The following is a 21518-nucleotide window of genomic DNA, read 5'->3' as shown; positions in this document are numbered from 1 at the left end:
AAGGTGCAGTTTCATGGGAGAGGCTATGAGCTTTGTGGTATTTTTTCTAGATATGATATTATAGATGGCACAATGCATTTTCTCCTCCAAATAAACTCTTTTTATTTAATTCTCTCTATAGAGTGGACTCACCTCCTTACATCTTGCAGCCCAAGAAGATAAAGTAAATGTTGCTGACATTCTCACCAAGCACGGGGCTGACCAGGATGCGCATACGAAGGTGAAGCAAAGCCCGTCACGGCTGCGGCCTGTTCTGCTTGGATGATCCCTAGTGGTCCTTATGTGGGTCAGCCCATGTCCAGGTCGCCCCACTGAGTGCATTCTAGAGTCTGAACCTTTGGCTATTCACAAATCCATAGTGGTTCCTGATTTTTGCTGGAATCAAATTCAAATGGATAGGCTTGATGTCAGGACCCTTCATAAGAAGACTCCAATTTTCAGGCTCCGGACACACACACACACACACACACACACACACACTCGCTCTCTCTCTCTCTCTCTCTCTCTCTCTCTCTCTCTCTCGTTGTGTTAGCAAGTCCAGATGACCTGCTCTCTTCTGGCCCTAGCCCACCTCTATCCCTGGAGTGGCATTCCCTCTGTGATATTAAAGTCTACCCACTCTTGAGCTCACCTTAGCTGCACCTTCCCTGAATCTGCTGCTGCTCCTACCAGTCAGTCTATGTTTGCAGATCATATCTGTGCCTCTCTTTTAGTTTCCTTTCAAATTGTCACACATGTGTCTGGTCTTCTTTGTTCATGTAAATGTCATATGGCCTAGGATGTGCCCATATCTATGTTTGTCTACAGGATACATATATAATAATTTAATGATACTTACGTAATTAAGCTGAAATGCTACCTAATCCTTCTCCCTTAAAGTATTAATCACTAGAGTAGTGGTAATGTGTCTACTTTAAGGTTGATTTATCATTTACAGCTCGGTTACACTCCTTTAATTGTGGCCTGTCACTATGGAAACGTGAAAATGGTCAACTTTCTTCTAAAGCAGGGAGCAAATGTCAACGCAAAGACCAAGGTAAAATACTCTTGCTCGTGTTTGTTGTCTATAAGCCGAAGTAGCCGTCTGGGTGCTTCCCTAGCTACCGTAGCTGCAAATGCAGCCCCCCCTTTTCATTCTTCTAAAATGATCTTAAAGAGGTAATGCAGTTTTGTAATTGTTGGAGACTTTTCATTCTAATAACCTTTGGCAGCCATGTAGGTCAGATACCAGAATTGCTTCTATTGTAAAGTAGCCGACATCGGTTTAACAATTCATTGCAGGACACACCAGGTGCCTGCGAGCACATCTTGATGCTCTGGCAATTTCTTTTACCTCATTTCAGGGTCGTGGCCCCCTCCCCCTAGGAAGCAAATATAGACAGGCTTCCTAGACTGCAAGCCTTTCATTTTTAACAAACTCTGTCACTTGGGAACATCATGTGGTCATGCTCAGTGGGGCAATAATGTGTTAAAACCGGGGCTGGAGGTTCTCAAGGATACTGCAGAGCTGGCTGATCTTAACAGTTTTTCCCAGGCATCCCAACGGGTTCTGTTGAGCAAAGCAAGGTCAGAACGTAGCGCTGCAGTTCAGTTCAGCCAACTCGGTTCAGGCTGAAGCGAAATCTGTGCTTTGACTGCCGCTGGTGTGCACAGTACAGCTTGCAGCTCCGGGTTGTTTGGTCCAAGGAAATATCGCGTGTTGTTCTTTCAGGTCCACATACCTAACTGCAGCCTTGTGAATCAACTCACAAGTTTTCAAAGCTGCAAGTTTTTTGTTTTTTTGTTTTTTGATTTTTGCCAGTGTGGGATGGAACCCAGGGGCATTTGACCTCTGAGCTATACCCCCTCCCCTATTTTTTATTCTTTATTTTGAAACAGGGTCTCACTAAGTTACGGAGTGCCTCACTTAGTAGCTGAGGCTGTCTGCGGAATTGCTGGGATTATAAGCGTGTGCCACCACGCCTGCCTGGTTTTCTCTTTAGGTTTTCTTTGATGAGCAGAAACTTTTTAGTTTGATGCTATCCCACATGTTAATTCTTGTTTTAATTTCCTGCGCTTTGGAGGTCTTGTTGAGAAAGTTACTACCTATGCCTATATATGTTGGAGTATTGAGCCTATGCTCTCCTCTAATAGCTTCACAGTTTTTGGCCAATAGATACATGAAAAGATGTTCATCATCATAAGCCATCAGGGAGATTCAAATCAAAACTACGCTGAGATTCCAGCTAACCCTAATCAGAGTGGCAAGCATAAATCAAACAACAACAAATGCTGGTGTTGTTGTGGGGAAAGAGGAACTCTTTTACACTCTTGGTGGGAGTGCAAACTAGTTCAGCCACTATGGAGATCAGTGTGGAGATTCCTTAGAAAACTGGGAATGGATCCACCATATTCTCAATCACATCATTCTCGAGAAGATGGGAAGACCTGGAGAACATTATGTTAAGTGAGATCAGCCAAGCACAGAAAGAGAAGGGACATATGCTTTCTCTAATATGCCCAAACTAGGGAATATTAGGAATACCAGAGGGACTCCAGATAATGGAGGGAAACCTTAGCAAAGCTAGAAAGGAAGGGTGGGAAAGGAAGAAGGCTGAGGTTGATTAATGGAGGAGCTACATTCAAATATGTGCATAAGTGTGAATGTAGCATGGTCAGCCTGGGCACTCATTGTCGGGGGGAAAGGAAGTAGGGAGGGGGGAGGGCACCAAGCACTGTGTGAATGTATGCCTTTTCCATATAATACACATAAAAAAAAAAGAAAAAGAAAAAAGAAAAAAAGAAGTAAAGTAAAAGCTCTCAGATGAATTTTCAGGCATAATGTAGCACTATCCTGCTGAGCCAGCTTGAATAACTTCAGGAAAGGCATTTTTGCTGGAATGCGGTTATTCTCCTGAAACACATTAATGCAACAAGGCAATAGGCTATTGGCTGGGCTTGCAAATGTTTATTATATATTTTGTTAAGTGTTTGATCGTTGCTGAGATGGTTATAATATTAGAAGCAAAACACTATATGGTCCAGACAGTATCAGTGGCCTCCCTGGAATTCAATCTATATTCAATGGACATTCGGAAGAAAAATCTCATTTTATCATTTTAGTTTTTTTTGTTTGTTTAGGTTAACTATGCAGCTTTTACTGTTGCATTTAAAAGCATACTCTTCAGGGGGTCTACATAAATACATATCTCAAAAAACAGTCTTTTATAAACTCTTTAGAATTTGCGCCTTTCCGCATTGCCGCAGTGTGTGAGCCGTGGATGCTTTATACATCTCATCCACTCAGGGCAAGACTGGTGCTTCAGCATTATCAGTTTATATTCGACATTATTCATATATTTATAGACATCTACATTAATATATATCATGTTAATATATTAATCTATATAATGTTATTGATTTATATGCTTTTTAGTAAATAGCATGTGATTAGTAAATACTTGTTAAATGACAGCTTGGGTGACACTGAAGAGGTAAACTGAATTTGTTTGTTAGAACACTGTAAACAGAATGCAAAGGAAGAATTTTTAAGAAAAGAAATACCACTTTATGCTCCTCAGATGTCCAGATTACATGACTTGGGAGTAGAGTACGTGCTTTGAAAGATGTATATTTCCAGGTTTCCTGGGGCCGTTTCATTGTGGGGATGTGTAGCAGGCACGAGACTCTTAGCGTGGCAGAGTGAGGAAAGGCTTGACTTAGGGACACAGACAGCAAGAACCTTACACTGTCGACATTCTGCTGTCCAGAAAGGCCAGGGCGAATGGATAGAAAAACCATGTGGCATCAGGTTTGTGTGCGCCTCCTCCATGCAACCAGGATGAGCAAATACACGTGATGATCACAAGGCCCCGCAAGCTTAGGGTATAAACGGACCACGTAGAACTTACAGCCCAGAACAATTGGCTCTGAACCGTTTAAACGCTTTCAGTTATGGGGCCAGTAGATTTAAAAAACATTTCTGATGACCATTAGTTGTTGTGGTCCTCTCACGCATGATTGGAACCTAGAATGACTTGGATAAATTACATAACTGTTATGTCAAGTCCCAGCTCCGAAATAAGGAGGAACATATCCATTTGTCCATTCGTTGGTTCAACACTCATTCAAGTCAACAGTTATTTGCAAAATACCTTCTATCCACCAAGCACCTTTTTTCCGAGTGAGCATGAAGAGTAAGAGACAACCTCTAAGATCCAATATCTGGCGCAAAATGAATGCTCAGGAAACAATTGCTATTACTGTGTGTGTGTCTCCCAGGATCTCAGTGCGACTTCAACAATCAGTGTGACTCTGTAACCAACCTGCAGCACATTTGCTGTCTACTGCCACTCTGAGCAAGGCTGGGTGGACACCATCCCTTACAGAAATCGCTCACAAACCATGGATTTCAGAGCATTCCTTTGAGAGTTTAGACCAGAATGTTAAAACGCACGTGCACACGTGTGTATGTGTGTGTTAGTGGGAAATGAATTTAGGTGCACTTTGTCACTGAGTTATACCTCCAGCCGTGTTTATTTTTTAATCTTCATTTATTTATTTTATGATACTGAAGATTAAAACCAGAGGCATTCTACCTCTGAGCTGCAACCCTAGCCCTTTTGTTTTTTTATTTATTTGAAACAGAAACCTACCAAATTGCTGAGGGGCTTGCTAAAATTGCTGAGGCTAGCCTCTAACCCGTGATCCTCCTGTCTTAGTCTCCCAAGTACTGGGATTACAGGTATGTTCTACTGCACCTGGCTTGAAAACCTAATTTCTAAAGACATTTTCTAATACAGGTCAGCCCACTCAGTGAACTCTATCTTCTCTAAGTTTGCATTTGTCTTCTATAGATAAAGCTGTTCCCTGAAATGAATTTGAGACTTAGACCTCCTTTCATTGATTTAGACTCTCTAAAGCTTCCCCAACCTTAATCGTTAGGAAAGTCATGATGACCAAGCAATGGCTTGTTGGCCCTCTACAGTTAAAAACAAGTTTACTTTTTCTTGTTTCCTAGGAAAGATGTCCTGGAGAGAATGCGGGTTCCCATCCTAAATCTCCTCTCCGCACACCCACTTTTAATACTAATTGGTTACAATATAATAATAGTTAGCATTTGGGGTCTGATTATCTTGTGTTTCACAGCTACTCTTTACTCGTGCGAGGGAGTGTTTGCTGCTGAGATATGGGTGGCTGGGAATATTGGGCTCCAGATAAACCAAACACGCTGGGTGGTTTTGTTGTCAAGACTGGGCCATTAGAAAGAAAGTCTAATCAAGTTTTTCTCTCCCTCTGCAAATCGATGCCACCATGGTCCACAGAACGGCTACACGCCTCTGCACCAGGCCGCCCAGCAGGGCCACACGCACATCGTCAACGTCCTGCTGCAGCACGGGGCCAGGCCCAACGCCACCACCGCGGTGAGGCGCCCCCTCGCCCTAGCCTCGCTTCTGGCCCCTGTGCCCTGGCCCCGGTGTGCTCTTGTCTGAGTCAAGCTCTGATGCAGCCTCCCCAAATACGCCCCAGACTGTGGAAAACTCCAGATTTCTGGGAAAACCCTTCCAGAAGTCAGTGTAACTTTCCCGAGGGCTCGATTGGGGGAGGGAAACCAGTTGGCCAGACTGGGCTGGAGAGTGGGCCCGCTAGGGCTGCTGGAATGGACTCAGCTTACAGCTGGCTCTCAGATGTGAGCACAAATCAATGTGTCCCTCCCTGCCTTCCTAAGAAGGCTGGCTTAGACAAAGCTATTGGGAAGTGGAGCCATTGAAATGTAAACTAAGCTGTACAATTAAACAAACCCGGGATCCCTAGTGGCCAGCTCCTTGCAGCCTGAATTGCTGGCTTGTGTTATTTTGTTGCACAGTGAGCTCCTACACAGCTGCAGCTAAATATGTTACTGTGTTCCCATGGTAACACTTACCTTCCGCAGATGGCCTGACCTCTGATGAGGAGTAAGTGTACCTGGTATTTCCTAATAGTTTTTTGGAGCCATCCGCCTCCAAGGAGCTTTTCCTAAACCCCAGTATGGTGTTTGCAGAAGATATTTGACCACCTTAGGGTTAAAACATCAAGTGCTTCTTATTAAAAAGAGCAGGCAGAGGCAAACTTGTTGTGTTACCATGGTGACCCGGGCTATAGTCTGAAGAAGTTACAAAGACAGATTTAGATGTAATGGTAAAAACTAGTGATTTTCCTAAGCTGTGCCTTGTTTTGGAAGGAAATGCTGGCTCATGCAGAGCCACGAGTGATCTCATTGGCTCGTGTCTCAGTCCTCCCTCTCCTCTCTCACTCTTTCCCTCCTTCCCTTTCTTCAGAATGGCAACACTGCCTTGGCGATTGCTAAGCGTCTGGGCTACATCTCCGTGGTCGACACTCTGAAGGTTGTGACCGAGGAGGTCACCACCACCACCACCGTGAGTACCGTGGCCACCGCCCTCCTGCCCCATGGCTGGTTCAGCCGCAGCCTTAGGAGCTTTTACTGTTGAACTTCTTTTGTAGAGTTTCTTGCAGGAGCTACAGGGAGTGTGCAGAGAGAAATGCTTCGCACAAGGAATTTAGGGAGGGAGTGTGTATGTGGCTTCTTTTACTCAGCATCATCCCACAGGAGATGTGTGGATGCAGTTTTGTAATACGTACTACCTTGTTCCGTGACTTTCCTGGCTTTCTGCCCTTTCTGACACCTACTGCTGGCAGCACGAGAGCACACTCAGCAGCAGGTCGCTCTCCTTCCTTCCTTCCCTTCTGGTACTGGGGAACGAGCCCAGGACCTTCTACCTCCAAGGGACACCCCAGCCCCCTCCAACTCTTTTTTTTTTTTTTTTTTTTTGAAACAGGTTTTTATTAAGTTGCTGAGTCTGGCCTCGAACCAATGATCCTTCTGTCTCAGCATCACAAGTCCTGAGATTTCAGGGATGGGCCATGGCGCCCGCAGCAGACTTCCTGATCTTAGGCAGGAGATCAGGCCAGCTGCTAGAAAGACCCTGACCTTTCTGGCCACTGTACTGGGATCATGAAAGGGTATATATACTTTTTTAAAAAATGTTCACTGTTTCAACATGACTTCTGATTCTTTAATAGACAACAGTGATGATCACTGGCCTTTGCCAGAGAAACTAGAAAAGAGACCTAATTCTTTTGTACCATTCAGTGGAGCCAGGGTTCTAGGAGGCCTCCTAAGGGGAGTTTCTAGAAAAAGTGGGGCACATTATATTTGCACTTAGGCGCTTATTATCTTTTTTTTTAGCATATACTCTAAGAACAACAGCTCTTTAATTTGCCTTTGTAAGGTAGGAAATTAGAACGGCAAAACAGAGACACTAAGGCCGTAAATCAACAAATAAAGAATTCTGAAGAAAGTTCTAGTAAATGCCCAAACTAGGAACAAGGCATCCAGACCTTTGGAGTACTGGTTCTTTTGATAGATGGCAGGAAAAGAAAGAAATTTTGTTCTCCAGCCTGACAGAAAGTCCCTGTTGACATCCATTGGAGTAGATGAAATACAGTTGGTTTAGCATGCAGCTTCAAATAGAGTAGGGTGTGATTTATTAATGAACTTCACGATACAGACTGAATTTAGATGAGAGAGAACAGCAGTGCTGTATTCTGTCCAGTAAACCACAATATTTTTAAAGACTTAAAGTATAGCCCTAATACATTTTATAGGAGAGAAACAGTTTCATCCTACCCCTATTTTGGGGTTCAATATATATGGCTGTTTTCTTTAATGTTTTTATTCTAGTTAAAAATTTTAAGTTTACACATAAAAATTATTAATATTTATGTAATCTCATATGATATTTTGGTACATGTATGTATTGTATAATGTTCAAATCAGGGTAAACATATCTCTTCAAACATTTATGATGCTTTTGTGATGAAAACATTCAAAATCCTTTTTGTATGACTGAATCTTAACTGTTTTTCCTTGATGTATAACTTATTTTACTAGGAAAATTTTCATATTAAGGACCTGTACACATATACTACTTTAAAAATGTGTTGGTGATTAGGATATGTATGATGTTGTTGCATATTCATTCATACATGCACATAACATAATTTGAACATCACTTGGCATACTTAGAACAATATATGCATCACCAATAATTGAAACTCTCAGCAGCAAGATTGCACAAACACATCTGTTAAAAGTAACTTTTTAAACTTTTTAGTTAACTTTAAAACTTTTTCCATGCTCTGGGAATCAAGTATGTACGTTTTTATCATTGCCACTAGGTGGCAAGTGTGCATCTCTTCTGCAGTCTCAGACCTGCTTTTCTTCTATTATTTTCATTAACTCATTCATTCTTTCGTGTTTATTGGATATGAGGTATGTGCCAGGTTGTGGGCAAAGTGCTGAAGAGCCATCGGTGTTAGGACCTGCTTGCCCCCCAAGCACCCACATGTAGGAGAGGGAACCGTGAGACTTTGCTCCTCAAGAAAAGACGTCATTTTTACACTGACAACACTGTGAACTTACTTGTCCAGTTTCAAAGAGACCTCAAGTACATAACTATTAGAGTAAATAATTTAAACATAAAATGTATGTAAGAAGAGCAATTAGCTTTCTCTCATTTGACACTAAATATTTTAAATATAGTCTCGGGACAAATCTTCAGATACCTTGTTAAAAATCAGATCTATATAATAAATATGCATATCATTTCTCCACCATACTTAGCTCTAGGTGGAGAGGGCCACCTTCCCTTAGTGACCTCTGTGATATTTTCTGTTCTTTTTCTTTCTTGGTAACTATTATTCTATATACCCTCTACCTGAACATTGGTCAGAAAAGATTTTTACTGTCCTTAGAATTCATATTTCTCAGTGAAAAGTCAATAAACTAAGCCAGGTGCCCTGGCACATGCCTGGAATCCCAGTACATGGGAGGCTGCAACAGAAGGATGACAGGCTCAAGGCCATTCCCAGCAACTTAGCAAGACTCTCTTTCAAAATTAAAAAATAGGGCTGAGGATATAGCTTAGAGGTTGAACCTCTGGGTTCAATTTCTATTACACTTGAACGTACACACACACACACACACACACACACACACACACACACACTCCAATAAACAAATATAACCTGTAACAGAATTTCTGCTTTCAAGTAGGTTAATATAAAGTCATTGTCTCCATTAATTAAACAAGTACCCACTTTATCTAAACATATAGTTTTAGTGATTAAATTGCTCTGTCTTTACCCTTTATTTCTCTAAAATGGGTTCTCATAGAATTGTGAGTTTAGCGAGTTTGTAAAATAGAATTCGGAGGTAAGGATTAAAAAATATAAACTTGTTATTTTTTATTATGGTAGTCTTCTTGCATTATACTTACTTTTCTGGGAAAGAGCTTTTCTATCATTCCTCCATATAATTTTTCTCATTGTGTGTTTTAATAATATTATAATAATAGTTAATGCTTTTAAATAATATTATCATTATAGTTAATATTTAGGATTAAGAATATGCCAGGCATCAGCTGGGCACAGTGGTGCCCACCTATAATCTCAATTTTTAAGAGGCTAAACCAGGAAGATTGCAAGGTTCCAGATCAGCACTTAGTAACTTAATGAGACCCTGTTTCAAAAGAAAAATCAATATTTGAAGAAAGGACAGGGAGTGCAGGTCAGTCATCGAACACCCCTGGGTTCAATCCACAGTAACTCTCCCCACACACAAAATAGAATGCCAGGTATGAAGGGCAGATCTACGATTCAAAGTTAGGTTATTGGGCTCCAAAGTCCACGTTTTTAACCATTTTGACATAACTGATCGTGGTTTTTCTGAAATGTAGCTTAACAGGGTTTTGTGAATAAAAGTATTTTTACCTAATTTCCAGCTAAAGAAAACCATTAAAACAATGCCTTTTCTTGATTTTTGTATTATTTTCTAAAGTGTACAGATTCACCAACATTAATTTAGAACTATTAACTGATGATAACAAATAGCATGAGACAACTTAATAATTAGGTAACTTTAAGAAAATTAAATTTGATGTTATTACCATTTAAATGTAATAGTTGAATTATGGCTACACAACTGACCTACTCATTTCATATCAGTTAGATTCCTATGATGTGCCCTTTGGGCAGACATGTGAGTTCTTTGATTAAAAAAAAAAAGATCCTTTGCTTTTCTTCCTTCCAGTGTTTTTTACCCTGGAGTATGAATGGAGCCTTTGTTCCGAGAGCAGAGTAAGGCAGTAGTTTGTAAAGGAAACTTTGCTGCCACAGAAACTTCTGAGACATTTTGTAGATGTGGTTTATTTTCTTAACCTCTGCTTTTCTAACTTGACTTTGGAAAGCACAGCAGGGAGGATGAGACAGTTTAGTACCCTCCCGAGTGTGCAGTCACTCTGACCAGCCAGAGTGGGCCTCAGAGCGACAGGGACACATTTCTGGCAACAGAAGCAGATGAGGCCTATCTACAGAGGCAGCTTAGAAAACTATGGGATGTGACTCATCCCTCCACTTATTGATTGACTGTCATCAATTATTTTTATTTGGATAGTTTCAAAGTCATCACATATTATGTTGCATTGAATCTTTGGTAAGTAGAACAAAAGTTATTTGATAAATTTATAAAACAAAAATATCAGCTATAAATGATACCTTACCTTAGTTTGTATAGAGGAGTATCACACAACATTCAACTTACTTACAAAAGTTATATTACCATGTATATAAAAAAGTTATATATACATGATTAATGCAAATAGGTTTGGAAACAAAACAAGCTCAGCTGTATACGCAGTGATAAGAGCCAGCGTTCAGACATCAGAGGAAGGGATGTTCGCCAAGTGCACCCTTGCACTGTGGTGGCTTGGCAAATATGTGCTATGAAGGAAGTGGCTTTCTAGGGGGGACTGGGTAAGTGAAGGTCAGCTAAACACACTCTTTCTTATAGAACAAACCATATATGGTCTGCCATTTATAGCACATCATGTTAAGGCCTCATGGTTTATTTTTCTACATTTCCCCCGTATCATGATCAATAACAAAAACTCATTTAATTACATCTCATCAAACTTGTGCATAGCATACCACTCACTTTAACTTGAAAGCCATTTCTAATATTGACCGAAGCATCTTAGGTTCTGTAGCAGGAGGAGAGGCACATGATCATTTGACTATTACCTGTTTGCCCTGTACTGTTCAGATTAGACTTCATAAAACTAAATATATGCTTCAGTGATCAAGTTTTTAAAGGATACTTTGTTTATAAAGTAGATATATATTCATTTCTTATTATATTACTCTTGAGTAGGGAGACTTACTTATTACTCTCACTCAATAAATGTTCCCTGGCAGCCTCTCAAGCTGGAGCACCACAGCACACGCATGCTCATAGCATGCTCACTGCCTTGCACATCGAGAGGATTTTGAATGTCTATTAACAGAAAAACACCCATGGCCAGGACGATTCCTGCATGCTGCTTTTTAACTCGCAGCATACACTTGTCTGTGATAACTTTGATAACGTCAGTGACCAAGCTAACGTGATTAGTTATTTCCATTTTTGCAAGTATAAAGAAAATAGAGTCTCTTGATCAGCACCTGAAAATAGAAGCCGAGACTGCCAGGCAATCATTTAAGTATCCCCATTGATCATTTTCAAATGAGGAATCATCCTCTTCCTGTGAAGGGCAAGCACTCAAGAACATTTCTGGAAAAGAAATAGACTTTCTGGTGTGGTTTAGTAAATAGACATATGCTCACATTTTAGAATTATTTTTAAACCTTTAGATATTTATTCAGAAAGTTTCTAAAAACCTAGCAAACTGTCGTAGCAGGGCTATGTTTTACTCAGCTTTCCTGTCATTGTGACTAAAATGCCTTCCAAGAACCATGTAGCGGAGGAAAGGTTTAGCCTGGCTCACTGTTTGGAGTTTTCAGTTCACCAGGTCAGCTCCAAGGCAGAAGCTACAGCAGTGTGGTAGCAGGATGTGTGGCAGGGGGACTCCACTCTCATGGAAAGACAGAGACATAGGAGAGGGCAGAGGGGTAGGGGACAGGGGAGAGAAAGAGATCCCTGGGGACGCATCTAGTCCCCAAGACCACACCCCCGTGACCCGCCTCCTCCACCATGACCCTCTCAATCTCACTACCTGGGGACATGCTTTCAACACAGGAGCTTCAGGACATTTAAAATCCAAACTCTAAGAGGCTCTCCTTATCTGTACTTTAAATGAAAATCATTTTCATATACCATATACTTTTCCTAATATAGAAAGTGAATTTCAAATTGAGCTGCAAAATAAACCCAACTGAGGAACTTTAAAAAAAAATACCTATTGAGGGTGCTGTTCCCAGGGATTCTGATTGGCCTATGATGGGTTCCAAGCAACAGTGCTTTGAAAATATCTAATAGTTCTAATAGGCAGGTAGAGTTGAAAACCACCAATATAGAACATAGGTTAAAATTTGCTTGCGCTAAATTTATAATATTAAAATAGTAATCAAATAGTATATTATAATAGTCTTTTTAAGTTTGTTCACTCAAAAAATATCTACCTCTTTTTATTCTTCAGATATTTGGATGCATGTTTTTATTTTTCCTGCAGCATTTAGTTTGCTTTTTGTGTATAAGACACTACAGAATTATTTAAACATCACAAGACATATGCAGGCATGCTGAGTTTATTCCCGGGCTTCAAGTTGCCTCTGTCTGGATGACATAGGATTTCCTCTCTGGCACCACCATTCTCTCCTCTGCCCTATGAGTTGAACTGCTTTATTTTCCACATACAAGTGAGATCACATGGCGTTTGTCTTCTGGGCCTGGCTTCTGGGCCTGGTGATGGCTTTCCTGATTGCCTCAGACAGCCAGCACTCAAAACGTTTCATGAGTACAGGAGTGATCAGGAAGCTCAGAGCCTCTGTATTTCTCAGATGAGTTTAATTTTGAATTAAAATAATAAATTGTATCAGCTAATATTTATCAAGTACCAACTTATACCAATTACTATTCATAGAATTCTTGTACACATTATTCATTGAATCTTCCCAACAGATGCATTATTTTTATCCTTGTTTTATAGATAAGGAAGTCAAGGCACTATGAGACTAGTGTCTCATAATAGCAGGTAAAGCTAGAGCTTGGGCCCAGGCAGCCAGGATGGAAGGCAGCGGTGTGACCGCCCAGGGCTGTTCCCATAGAAGGCAAATCAGCAGTAGGCCTGAATTGTAGCCCAGGTAAAAGAAAAACAAAAGGGTGGTTGATTCTCTACTGGTGATTCTTGAATCCCAGAAGAGAAGTGTTACATTCTCTGCTCATAGAATTATGTGGCTCACATCGTTTACAGCTCCTTTTCCATTGACTTTGCGTTTAATAAATTGCATATGTTCATTGCTCTTTTGTTTCTCCTGGAAACATCATTGAGTTCATTTGAAAACATTAAACTGCTTTCTCAAATATGACTAATTACTAATGTCATTACTAAAGAACTTAGAGATGAGAATCCAAAATAATGAACCTTCTCTTGTACAATTTCACTGGAGTCAATGGTCATTTATCTTTAGAAAAAAAAAATGAGTTTTTATGAAAGAGATAAGTTTCCAAAATACACCTATAGATGAGTTGGGGTATTGAGGCTGATGGCTTGCTGCTGTATTTGTATAGCCATCTCTGAGATTTTCCCCTTCTTTTGTTTGATTTTGTTTTTAACTCAAGCATCAATGATTTTTATTTTTCCAGACTATCACAGAAAAACACAAGCTCAATGTTCCTGAGACAATGACTGAGGTTCTCGATGTTTCTGATGAAGAGGGTAAGACTGCACTCCGTCCTCTGTGGCACCTGTCATGTTGTCACAGGAGGGCAAACCATCTTTTTTTCAGGGACCAAGCTGGTGCTGGGGATAACCTCATGTTAATATTTAAAATTTATTTTTTGCCTTTGTTTCAGTATGTTTACTTTTGCCATTGTGAGGAGAGTAAACTCTGATCAGCCTTTCTCCTGTAATTATGCTTAATGTCTATTATTAAATAACAGGACTAGAAAAGGAGAAAGAAATGGAAACTGACCAGGTATTAAAAGAGCTACTCCATAATATATTTGTTATTAATATATGTTTTAATTATTTCAATATTTTTACTCAAACGCCTTAAAGACTTAAAGTATTCTTCATCATGGTGCTGTACACCTGTAATCCTAGTATGTAGGAGTCTGAAACAGGAGGATTATACATTTGAGGCCAGCCTTAGCTATTTAACAAGACCTTCAGCAACTTAGTGAAACTCTGTTTCAAATTAAAAAAAAAAAAAAAAAGGAAAAGGTCGTGGGGTATTATCTGAGATAAGATAGTCTTAATCCTTAGAACAAAAAAAAAAAAAAAAAGGAAAGGAAAAAAGGAAGAAGAAAAAAGCCAGATGTGGTGGCTCACGTGTATAACCCTAGAACTTGGGAGGCTGAGACAGGAGGATTGCAGTTTGCAGCCAGCCTCAGCTACTGAGTGAGGCCCCCTGCAACTTAATGAGACCTTGTATCAAAGTAAAGAATAAAAAGTAGGGCTCAGAATGTGGCTTGGAGGTAGAATGCCCCTGGGTTCAATCCCAGTACTGCAAGAAGAAAAGGAGGAGGAGGAGGAGGAGGAGGAGGAGGAGGAGGAGGAGGAGGAGGAGGAGGAGGATCTGATTGTGACTGGTTCAATGTACAGAGTATGTATGAAATCCAGAGGAAAAGAGCCTGAGAGAAGGTGTAAATATAGCCCAAGCAATATCTAGCACAAATTCAACATAAGTAAACAATTTTTAAGCCAGAAAATATGCACTGGTCAGCATCTTTGTAGCTTTAAGCTAAAAGATGCACCACATAACAGAGAAAAGAAGGTTTATTTTCTTATTCTTTGGGGTTCAGTCCATATGAGGCCAGGAGCCATGGGTCTCAGAGCGCGGTGGTGGGAGAAGGAGAGGGAGAGGACATGGGCTGCGCTCCTCACGTCATGGAGGCCAGAAGCAAGCGAGAGATCAGGGGGAGGAGGAAACACATACACAGTCCCCATGCCACACCCTCAGAGACATCCTCTCCCAGCCCCACCCTGGGCCTACGTGGTACCACCAGGTAAACCTTTTCTAATGGCTTTATCCACTGATGGGATTACAACCCTCATGACTCCTGTATCAACCTTGAATATTAATAAGTGAGCTCTTTAGGGGACATTTTATATCTGACTATAACACATTCTATATCTCTTTTTTTCTTTCTGGTACTAATGATTAATCCCAGGAGCATTCTACCTCCAAGATATCTCCCTAGACCTTTTACTTTTTATTTTGCTGAGACTGGCCTTGAACCTGCAATCTTCTTGTCTCAACCTCCCAAATACTGGTATTCCAGGCATGCACCATTGCACCTGGCTTCTCCTTTTAAATTTGATAAAAATGTATCTACACCAGTTGATTTCAAAGTCTGGAGAAGACTTTTAAGGCACTAGAGACTGGGAACTGGTACCCATCATGCTAGGGCTAGACTTCTGCCTCTACTTTAACCAGAGGAGTTGACAGAGATTTTTCTCTGTTTTGTATTTTGAATGCCCATGTAGTGTTCCACTTGAATAAAAAAATCTGCTACTAAAAAAATTGTGAAAGCACTATATAATATATGCAACCAAGTTTAAGTGGTATAACTATTGGTCAAAGGTATGTGATTGAAAAATTGCCAATAATATGAAATGTGTATGTTTGAAAAATATTGCCATGAAGGATGGTAGTAGTTTTATGGAGAAATACCAAACATATTTGTTTAGGTTTATCAATATAAATCATAAGATAAAACTCTTCATTGAGTTGTTCTTATTTGGAACCAACTTATTATATCACCTGTTGGTAACAGGCATTAAGCTGTCTCAGCTTATATATTAATTTATGGCAGGAATGAACCAGTGTTGGGTCAATGTATTATTTTAAGTAAATTAAATAGTACTGCCAATGCCAGAAGTCCCTATTATCATTATTTTGTATTCTGTCCTACTGCTTGCCAACTAACTTTTAGTGTCTGTGTATGAGTAACATGTTTTACTTTGTGGGGTCATCATCCTCATCTTCATTTGTATGTTGACAGCTCTTAAGCAGTTTGGTGAACATTTTATTGATGGGGAAACACTTAGCGATTCAGGTACCATTAGAGGAACTTGGAGTGAATCTTTTTGCTTTTGATTTTCTTAACTGGATGGAAGCAACTTGATTAATATTTAAATCTACATCCTTAATACTAATGTTTCCTTTGAAATAACATGTGAAATATGGGTGGAATTGTATATGTGTGCATTTGAGTGTGGATTTTATTAATCTGAAAGCTTAAAACTGTAAACTGCTTGTGCTGTTAATGATTTTGTAATTACTGAGACCATTAACATTTAATACCTTATCTGATGAACACTATATACATATTTTCCCAAACTAATATCTTTTTTTGGTGCACTGTACTCATATATGTTAATTGGGTACAGGATCATAGAGGCATACATGCATGCATTTAGCCCTTCCCCAATTCCCACACTATTCCCTCTTTGATATGTTTAATATCTTTTTATAGGAGATAAATTTAAAGAGAAAGTCATTTTTTGCCAAGTTGGCATTGAACTAGCATGATTATGTTTATAACTGTTATGATCTAAGACTGCTTATTATGAATGCAGTTCTCGTCTTTTGTGAATGAAGGAATAGTGTATATTTGTTTAAAAAGTAAAAGATTTTACATATATATGTAATCTATATATTATTATATAATCTATTAATATGTAATCTATTTACATATAACTAGTAGCTGGACATGGTAAAATGAACCTGTAGTCTCAACTACTCAAGAGTCTGAGACGGATCACTAGAGCCCAGGAGTTCAAAGCTATTCTAGAAAACACAGTGGGACCTGTTCACTTAAAAATACATACACATTAATTTTATTATGTAAAATTAGTAGTTATAATGTGATTTTTTAAAAAAGTTAAGAATAGATGTAAATTAACTTTGGAAATTATTTAGGGTGAATTTGACATTTAGGGGAAAAAAATGAATGATACAGAACATTCTACCTAGCAAGAAAATTCCAAAGTACATGTGGTACCATTTTAAGGCAAATTCACTACATGAACATCTAAATTTGCAAATCAGATAAATTACCAAATGTTCAATTTAAAAATAGCTCTTTGTTTACAAAATAATTGTTAAAGAATTCCATTAGCTGATGTACTTAAAGCACTTATTATTGGATTTTTAAATTACATTTATATGAAATAGCCTCGCCTGTTGCATAAATGAGGTCTAACCATAACATTCTATAATGTTTAAGACTGCCAGATACTAAAAGCTATTAGTGATAAAAATTATTGATTTGAAAGGAATATTGGCTAACAATCAAGAATATCTTGTGGCAATAAAAAATTTCCATTGTTATAAAAGCCCAAAACTTAATAACATTTTATTTCTAGCAGTTGATTCAAGTTAAATAACTTTTATATAACAGATATATTAGAGTAGTACAAAGTAACTTTTTCATGCAAAAATTAGTATAAAGAGAGTTTGTGTTGACATCGCCAATGCTTTGATGTTCTGTGCAATTAAACTGTTTTCATGGAACCAGCCATCATTCGTGTGGACATGGAGCAGCCACAGGTGCTTGTGAGGTATCAGCCAACCCCTTTTCTCCACAGCATCTACTATTTTAATAGTAGTAAGAGTGTGTCAACACTCAAAGTGTATTCAAGCAGACTGTAGATGTCTCAGGCTAACTTGCTATGTATTGAAGCAGTCAGCATCATTCAGTGACTAGTGAGTGTATGCAGTATTGCTTGGTGGAAAGCTCTGTAAGTGATATTATGGGGGGAAGCAAAGACGAATATAGGGCATGACTTTCAGCGGCATCTGTGGAAAAATAGTATCTCAAAAGAATGGTCACAAGGCATCATGTCATCAGTTGTTGGGTTTTTTTTTTTGTTTGTTTGTTTTTTTGCATTTTCTGGGTGAGATGGGAGATGGAGATGGAGTCTTATGGACTTGTTGAGAAGTTAAATAGTGAGAAGGTGGCCCAGGTGTTAGGGAGTGGACGTGCAAAGGTCTCAATGGGAAAGGGCAAGACAGATGTATCAGATATAGAGTGGTAGAATACTCCAGCAATCAGGTTGGCTGATGCATAACAACATACAGGGCTCAGTGTGGAGTGTTTGAATTCTTAGCTGAAAAGCTTAGGGGAAGTAGGATAGCTTAAAGATAAATTAATGCCAAACATGGTGGGGCTGAGACAGGAAGATTTCAGGTTCAAAGCCAGCCTCAGCAACTTAGTAAGGCTCTCAGCAACTTAGTAAGACCCTGTTTTAAAATAAAAAAAAAATAGAAATAGCTGGGAGTGTAGCTCAGAGTTAGAATGTCCATTGGTTTAATTCCTAGTACCAAAAAATAAAGATTTCAATTAATTATTGAAATAGCTGAATCTGTTCTATAAATATTAATTATTGAAACAACTAAATCCGTTTTATAAAGATTAATCCAGCAGCGGTGCACAGAAGATGTGTATTGGCAAGACACTGGAAGGGGGCAGATATGTAAGGAAAGGAAGGCATAAAAACACAAAAGCATTCACTGAGCATCTAAGATGCTAGGTGCCTTGTCTCTCAATCCTCATAGCATCTCTGTGAGGCAGGCTAGAAATGCCCCCCCCCCTTTTTTTCAGGCAAGGAAGGCTAATCTGAAGGTCAGTAGAATAAGGCTTAGTAGAGACATAAAGTAGTTTGTTAAAGGGCACCCAACTATTGAGTGGTGGAGTAGAATCTAAGTCTAGCATGAAAACTGTTGTAATAGTTCAATCATAAGCCAGTTGTGGTGGCGCATGCTTATAATCCCTGCATTCGGGAGGCTGAGACAGGAGGATCGAGGTTCGCGGACAGCCTCAGCTACTTAGTGAGGCCCTCTGCAACTTAGTGAGACCCGGTTTAAAAATAAAGAATAAAAAATAGGGCAGGGGTGTAGCTCAGAGGTCAAATGGCCCTGGGTTCCACCCCAAACACCCCCAACACACACAAAACATAGCTCAATCACAGTAGAAATAACGTCCCAATGGAGAGACATGGCAGGAAAACCAAGGAGAAGACAAAAATGGGAACTCAGCCTAAAGGAATTGTACTGTGCATCTCACAGGCTCAAGAGCCGATCCCTGTGTTTGCTGACTTAGTTCCACAGTGGTAAGGTACACGGTAGGGTCAGGGTATCCTCATGTAACCTAAATGCCTATAGAAATGTGACTCGCCTTTTTCTCAAGTATTTGAGAGTGGAAGGTTCACGCACCCTTTCCTGGAAAGACATGATCCAGTCCCTGAGAATTCCAGAGTAGGGCTGGAGGTGTAGCTTGGAGGTAGAATGCCCCCTGGGTTCCATCCCTCCTATGGAAAAAAAAAAAAAAGAGCATCAATTTTACTTTAAAAGCTTTGGACTTTACAGTTAGTAAGAAAGAGTTCTCACAAAGTTGTTTAGAAAAATTAATTTATAAACCTGGGAGTCATTCTCATAAGTGAATAAATAGGTAACAGTGGAAGGCATCATCCAAGAAACAATAAGAAAATTCATCTTATTTTATTATATGATGCAAGAAAATAGGTTTGATTGTTTTACATAAAATTATGCTACGTATAATCATCTGATCACAAGCTCTCTGATGTACGCACAGTTCTTTCCAAGTTTTTTTTTGTGTGTGAGTCTGGGGGTGGAACCCAGGGGCATTCTATCTCCAAGCTACACTCCCAGCCCTATTTTTTTATTCTTTATTTTGAAACAGGGTCTCACTGAGTCACAAAGGGCCTCACTAAGTAGCAAAGGCTGGGCGAGAACCACGATCCTCCTGTCTCAGCCTCCCAAATGCTGGGATTACAAGCGTGTGCCACTACGCCCAGCTTCTTTCCAAATTTAATAGAACTCAGTGAAAATAAATAAACGCTAAAGGTTTTTATCTAAAAGATAATTTTAAAACAGACCTTCAGTCCCCTGGCCCTGGCTGACTTGGACAGGGAATAGTTGTACCATTTACTCAGATAAGAAATTTAAAGAGAAGTATGTTGGCAGAGGGAGGAATATGTAAAGAAAATGACTTCTGCTTGGGACATGCTAAATCTGAGGCACAGGTACAGGAGTCTAGGAGCCAACCGAATGATGTGCTGATGGGCGTGGATTTTGTGAACAGGTCTTCAACGGATATGGATTTGCATCGAGATAATATACAGGAGTATGAGCATAAGAAGGATTCCATGGGGAATATTAACATTTAAGGGAAACAAAGGCCAGGAAGAAAGACTCAAGGGTAGGGGGGACAGCAGGGATATGTATGTCACAGAAATCAAGAAGAATAATTTCCCAAAGAAGAAATCACCTCTAGGTCACTGGTTGATTATTAAATCAGCAAGCATCCCTTTAACATTTTTTTAGTATGAAAAGAAGTGCAATTAGAGCATAAAATGAAGGTCTCTTGGTTGGAAAGAAATGACTGTATTTCAAAGATGGCAGAAAAGGGAGTGTTATTATCTGTGGGAAGGGAAAGAACCGCAAGAGTATGACACAAAGGGAACGGTGGAGAGCCGGGCGTGGTGGTGCACGCTTGTCATCCTAGCATCTGGGAGCCATTTGGTGAGGACCTTCTCAACTTAGTGAGACCCTGTTTCAAAAATAAAAAGACTAAAAATAGGACCAGGCATGTAGCTCAGAGGTAGAATGTCCCTGGATTTCATCACCAAAAAAAAAATAAATAAATAAATAAATAAAGAGGAGGAGGAGGAGGAGGAGGGAGGGAGGGAGGGTGGAGATGAAGGGTACACCAGAGAGGGTATCTGAGAAGGCAGAAAGCTCTCCACCTTCCAAGGGAGGCAATAATACGATTGTTCTGATTTTTGTTTTTGACATACTAAGAACTTTTAAAGGTGTAAGCTATGTGAAAAATTTCTTAGTTGTAAACCAGCTTGAGTAATTTTTCTTCAACTGATTTTTTACATTTTCCTAACTTTTGCAGGCATTCCAATTAATTCTTATCTCTCACTGCCGATGGCTAATACTGAATAGCATGTCTCACACACAAGTGTCCCAGGGAGAAGTTTTTATACAGCACCACAAAGGTCGGTGCGCACACATGTGCCTCTCCAGCTCTTGACGACACTGAGTTAGGATCTGGACACTGACACCAGACTGAGAGACTTGCCTTCTTTGGGCCATTTCTCTCTGGGACATAATCTAGACATCTGATACCCACCGAGGGCACATAGGTGTTTCTAAAACACTGAAGCCTCTTTTGATGTGTGTGTGATACTGGGGATGGGACCCAGGAACATTCTACCTCTAAGCTACACTCCCAAGCATGGTTTTATTTTTTATCTCAAAACAAGGTCTCATTAAGTTGCAGGGGCCTCACTAAGTTGCTGACCCGTGATCCTCCTGTCTCAATCTTCCATGTACCTGAAGCTTTATTTATTTATTTATATTTATTTATTCATTTATTTATTGGTGGTACTGGGGTTTCTGGAAGCCCTTCTACCTCCGGGCTACACTCCCAGACCTATTTTATATTT

General features: G+C 39.8%; 1 protein-coding gene across 2 annotated transcripts in view; it reads left to right on the top strand.

Moving 5' to 3' along the window:
- ANK2 (ankyrin 2) overlaps positions 1 to 21518 on the top strand; it is a gene marked incomplete at both ends in the record, with an annotated part of 247348 nt that overhangs the window by 145548 nt on the left and 80282 nt on the right. For both annotated transcript variants that reach the window (XM_080697143.1, XM_080697142.1), the window contains 6 exons: positions 122 to 220; positions 938 to 1036; positions 5304 to 5402; positions 6297 to 6395; positions 13679 to 13751; positions 16043 to 16096. In XM_080697143.1, the coding sequence (XP_080553269.1) occupies positions 122 to 220; positions 938 to 1036; positions 5304 to 5402; positions 6297 to 6395; positions 13679 to 13751; positions 16043 to 16096 (523 nt within the window). The remainder of the gene's footprint in view (positions 1 to 121; positions 221 to 937; positions 1037 to 5303; positions 5403 to 6296; positions 6396 to 13678; positions 13752 to 16042; positions 16097 to 21518) is intronic.

This window comes from Muscardinus avellanarius (genome assembly GCF_963383645.1).
Source record: "Muscardinus avellanarius genome assembly, chromosome: 6".
Lineage (NCBI taxonomy): Eukaryota > Metazoa > Chordata > Mammalia > Rodentia > Gliridae > Muscardinus > Muscardinus avellanarius.
The sequence above is the reverse complement of the archived record's forward strand: the minus strand, read 5'-3'. Positions and strand labels throughout refer to the sequence as shown.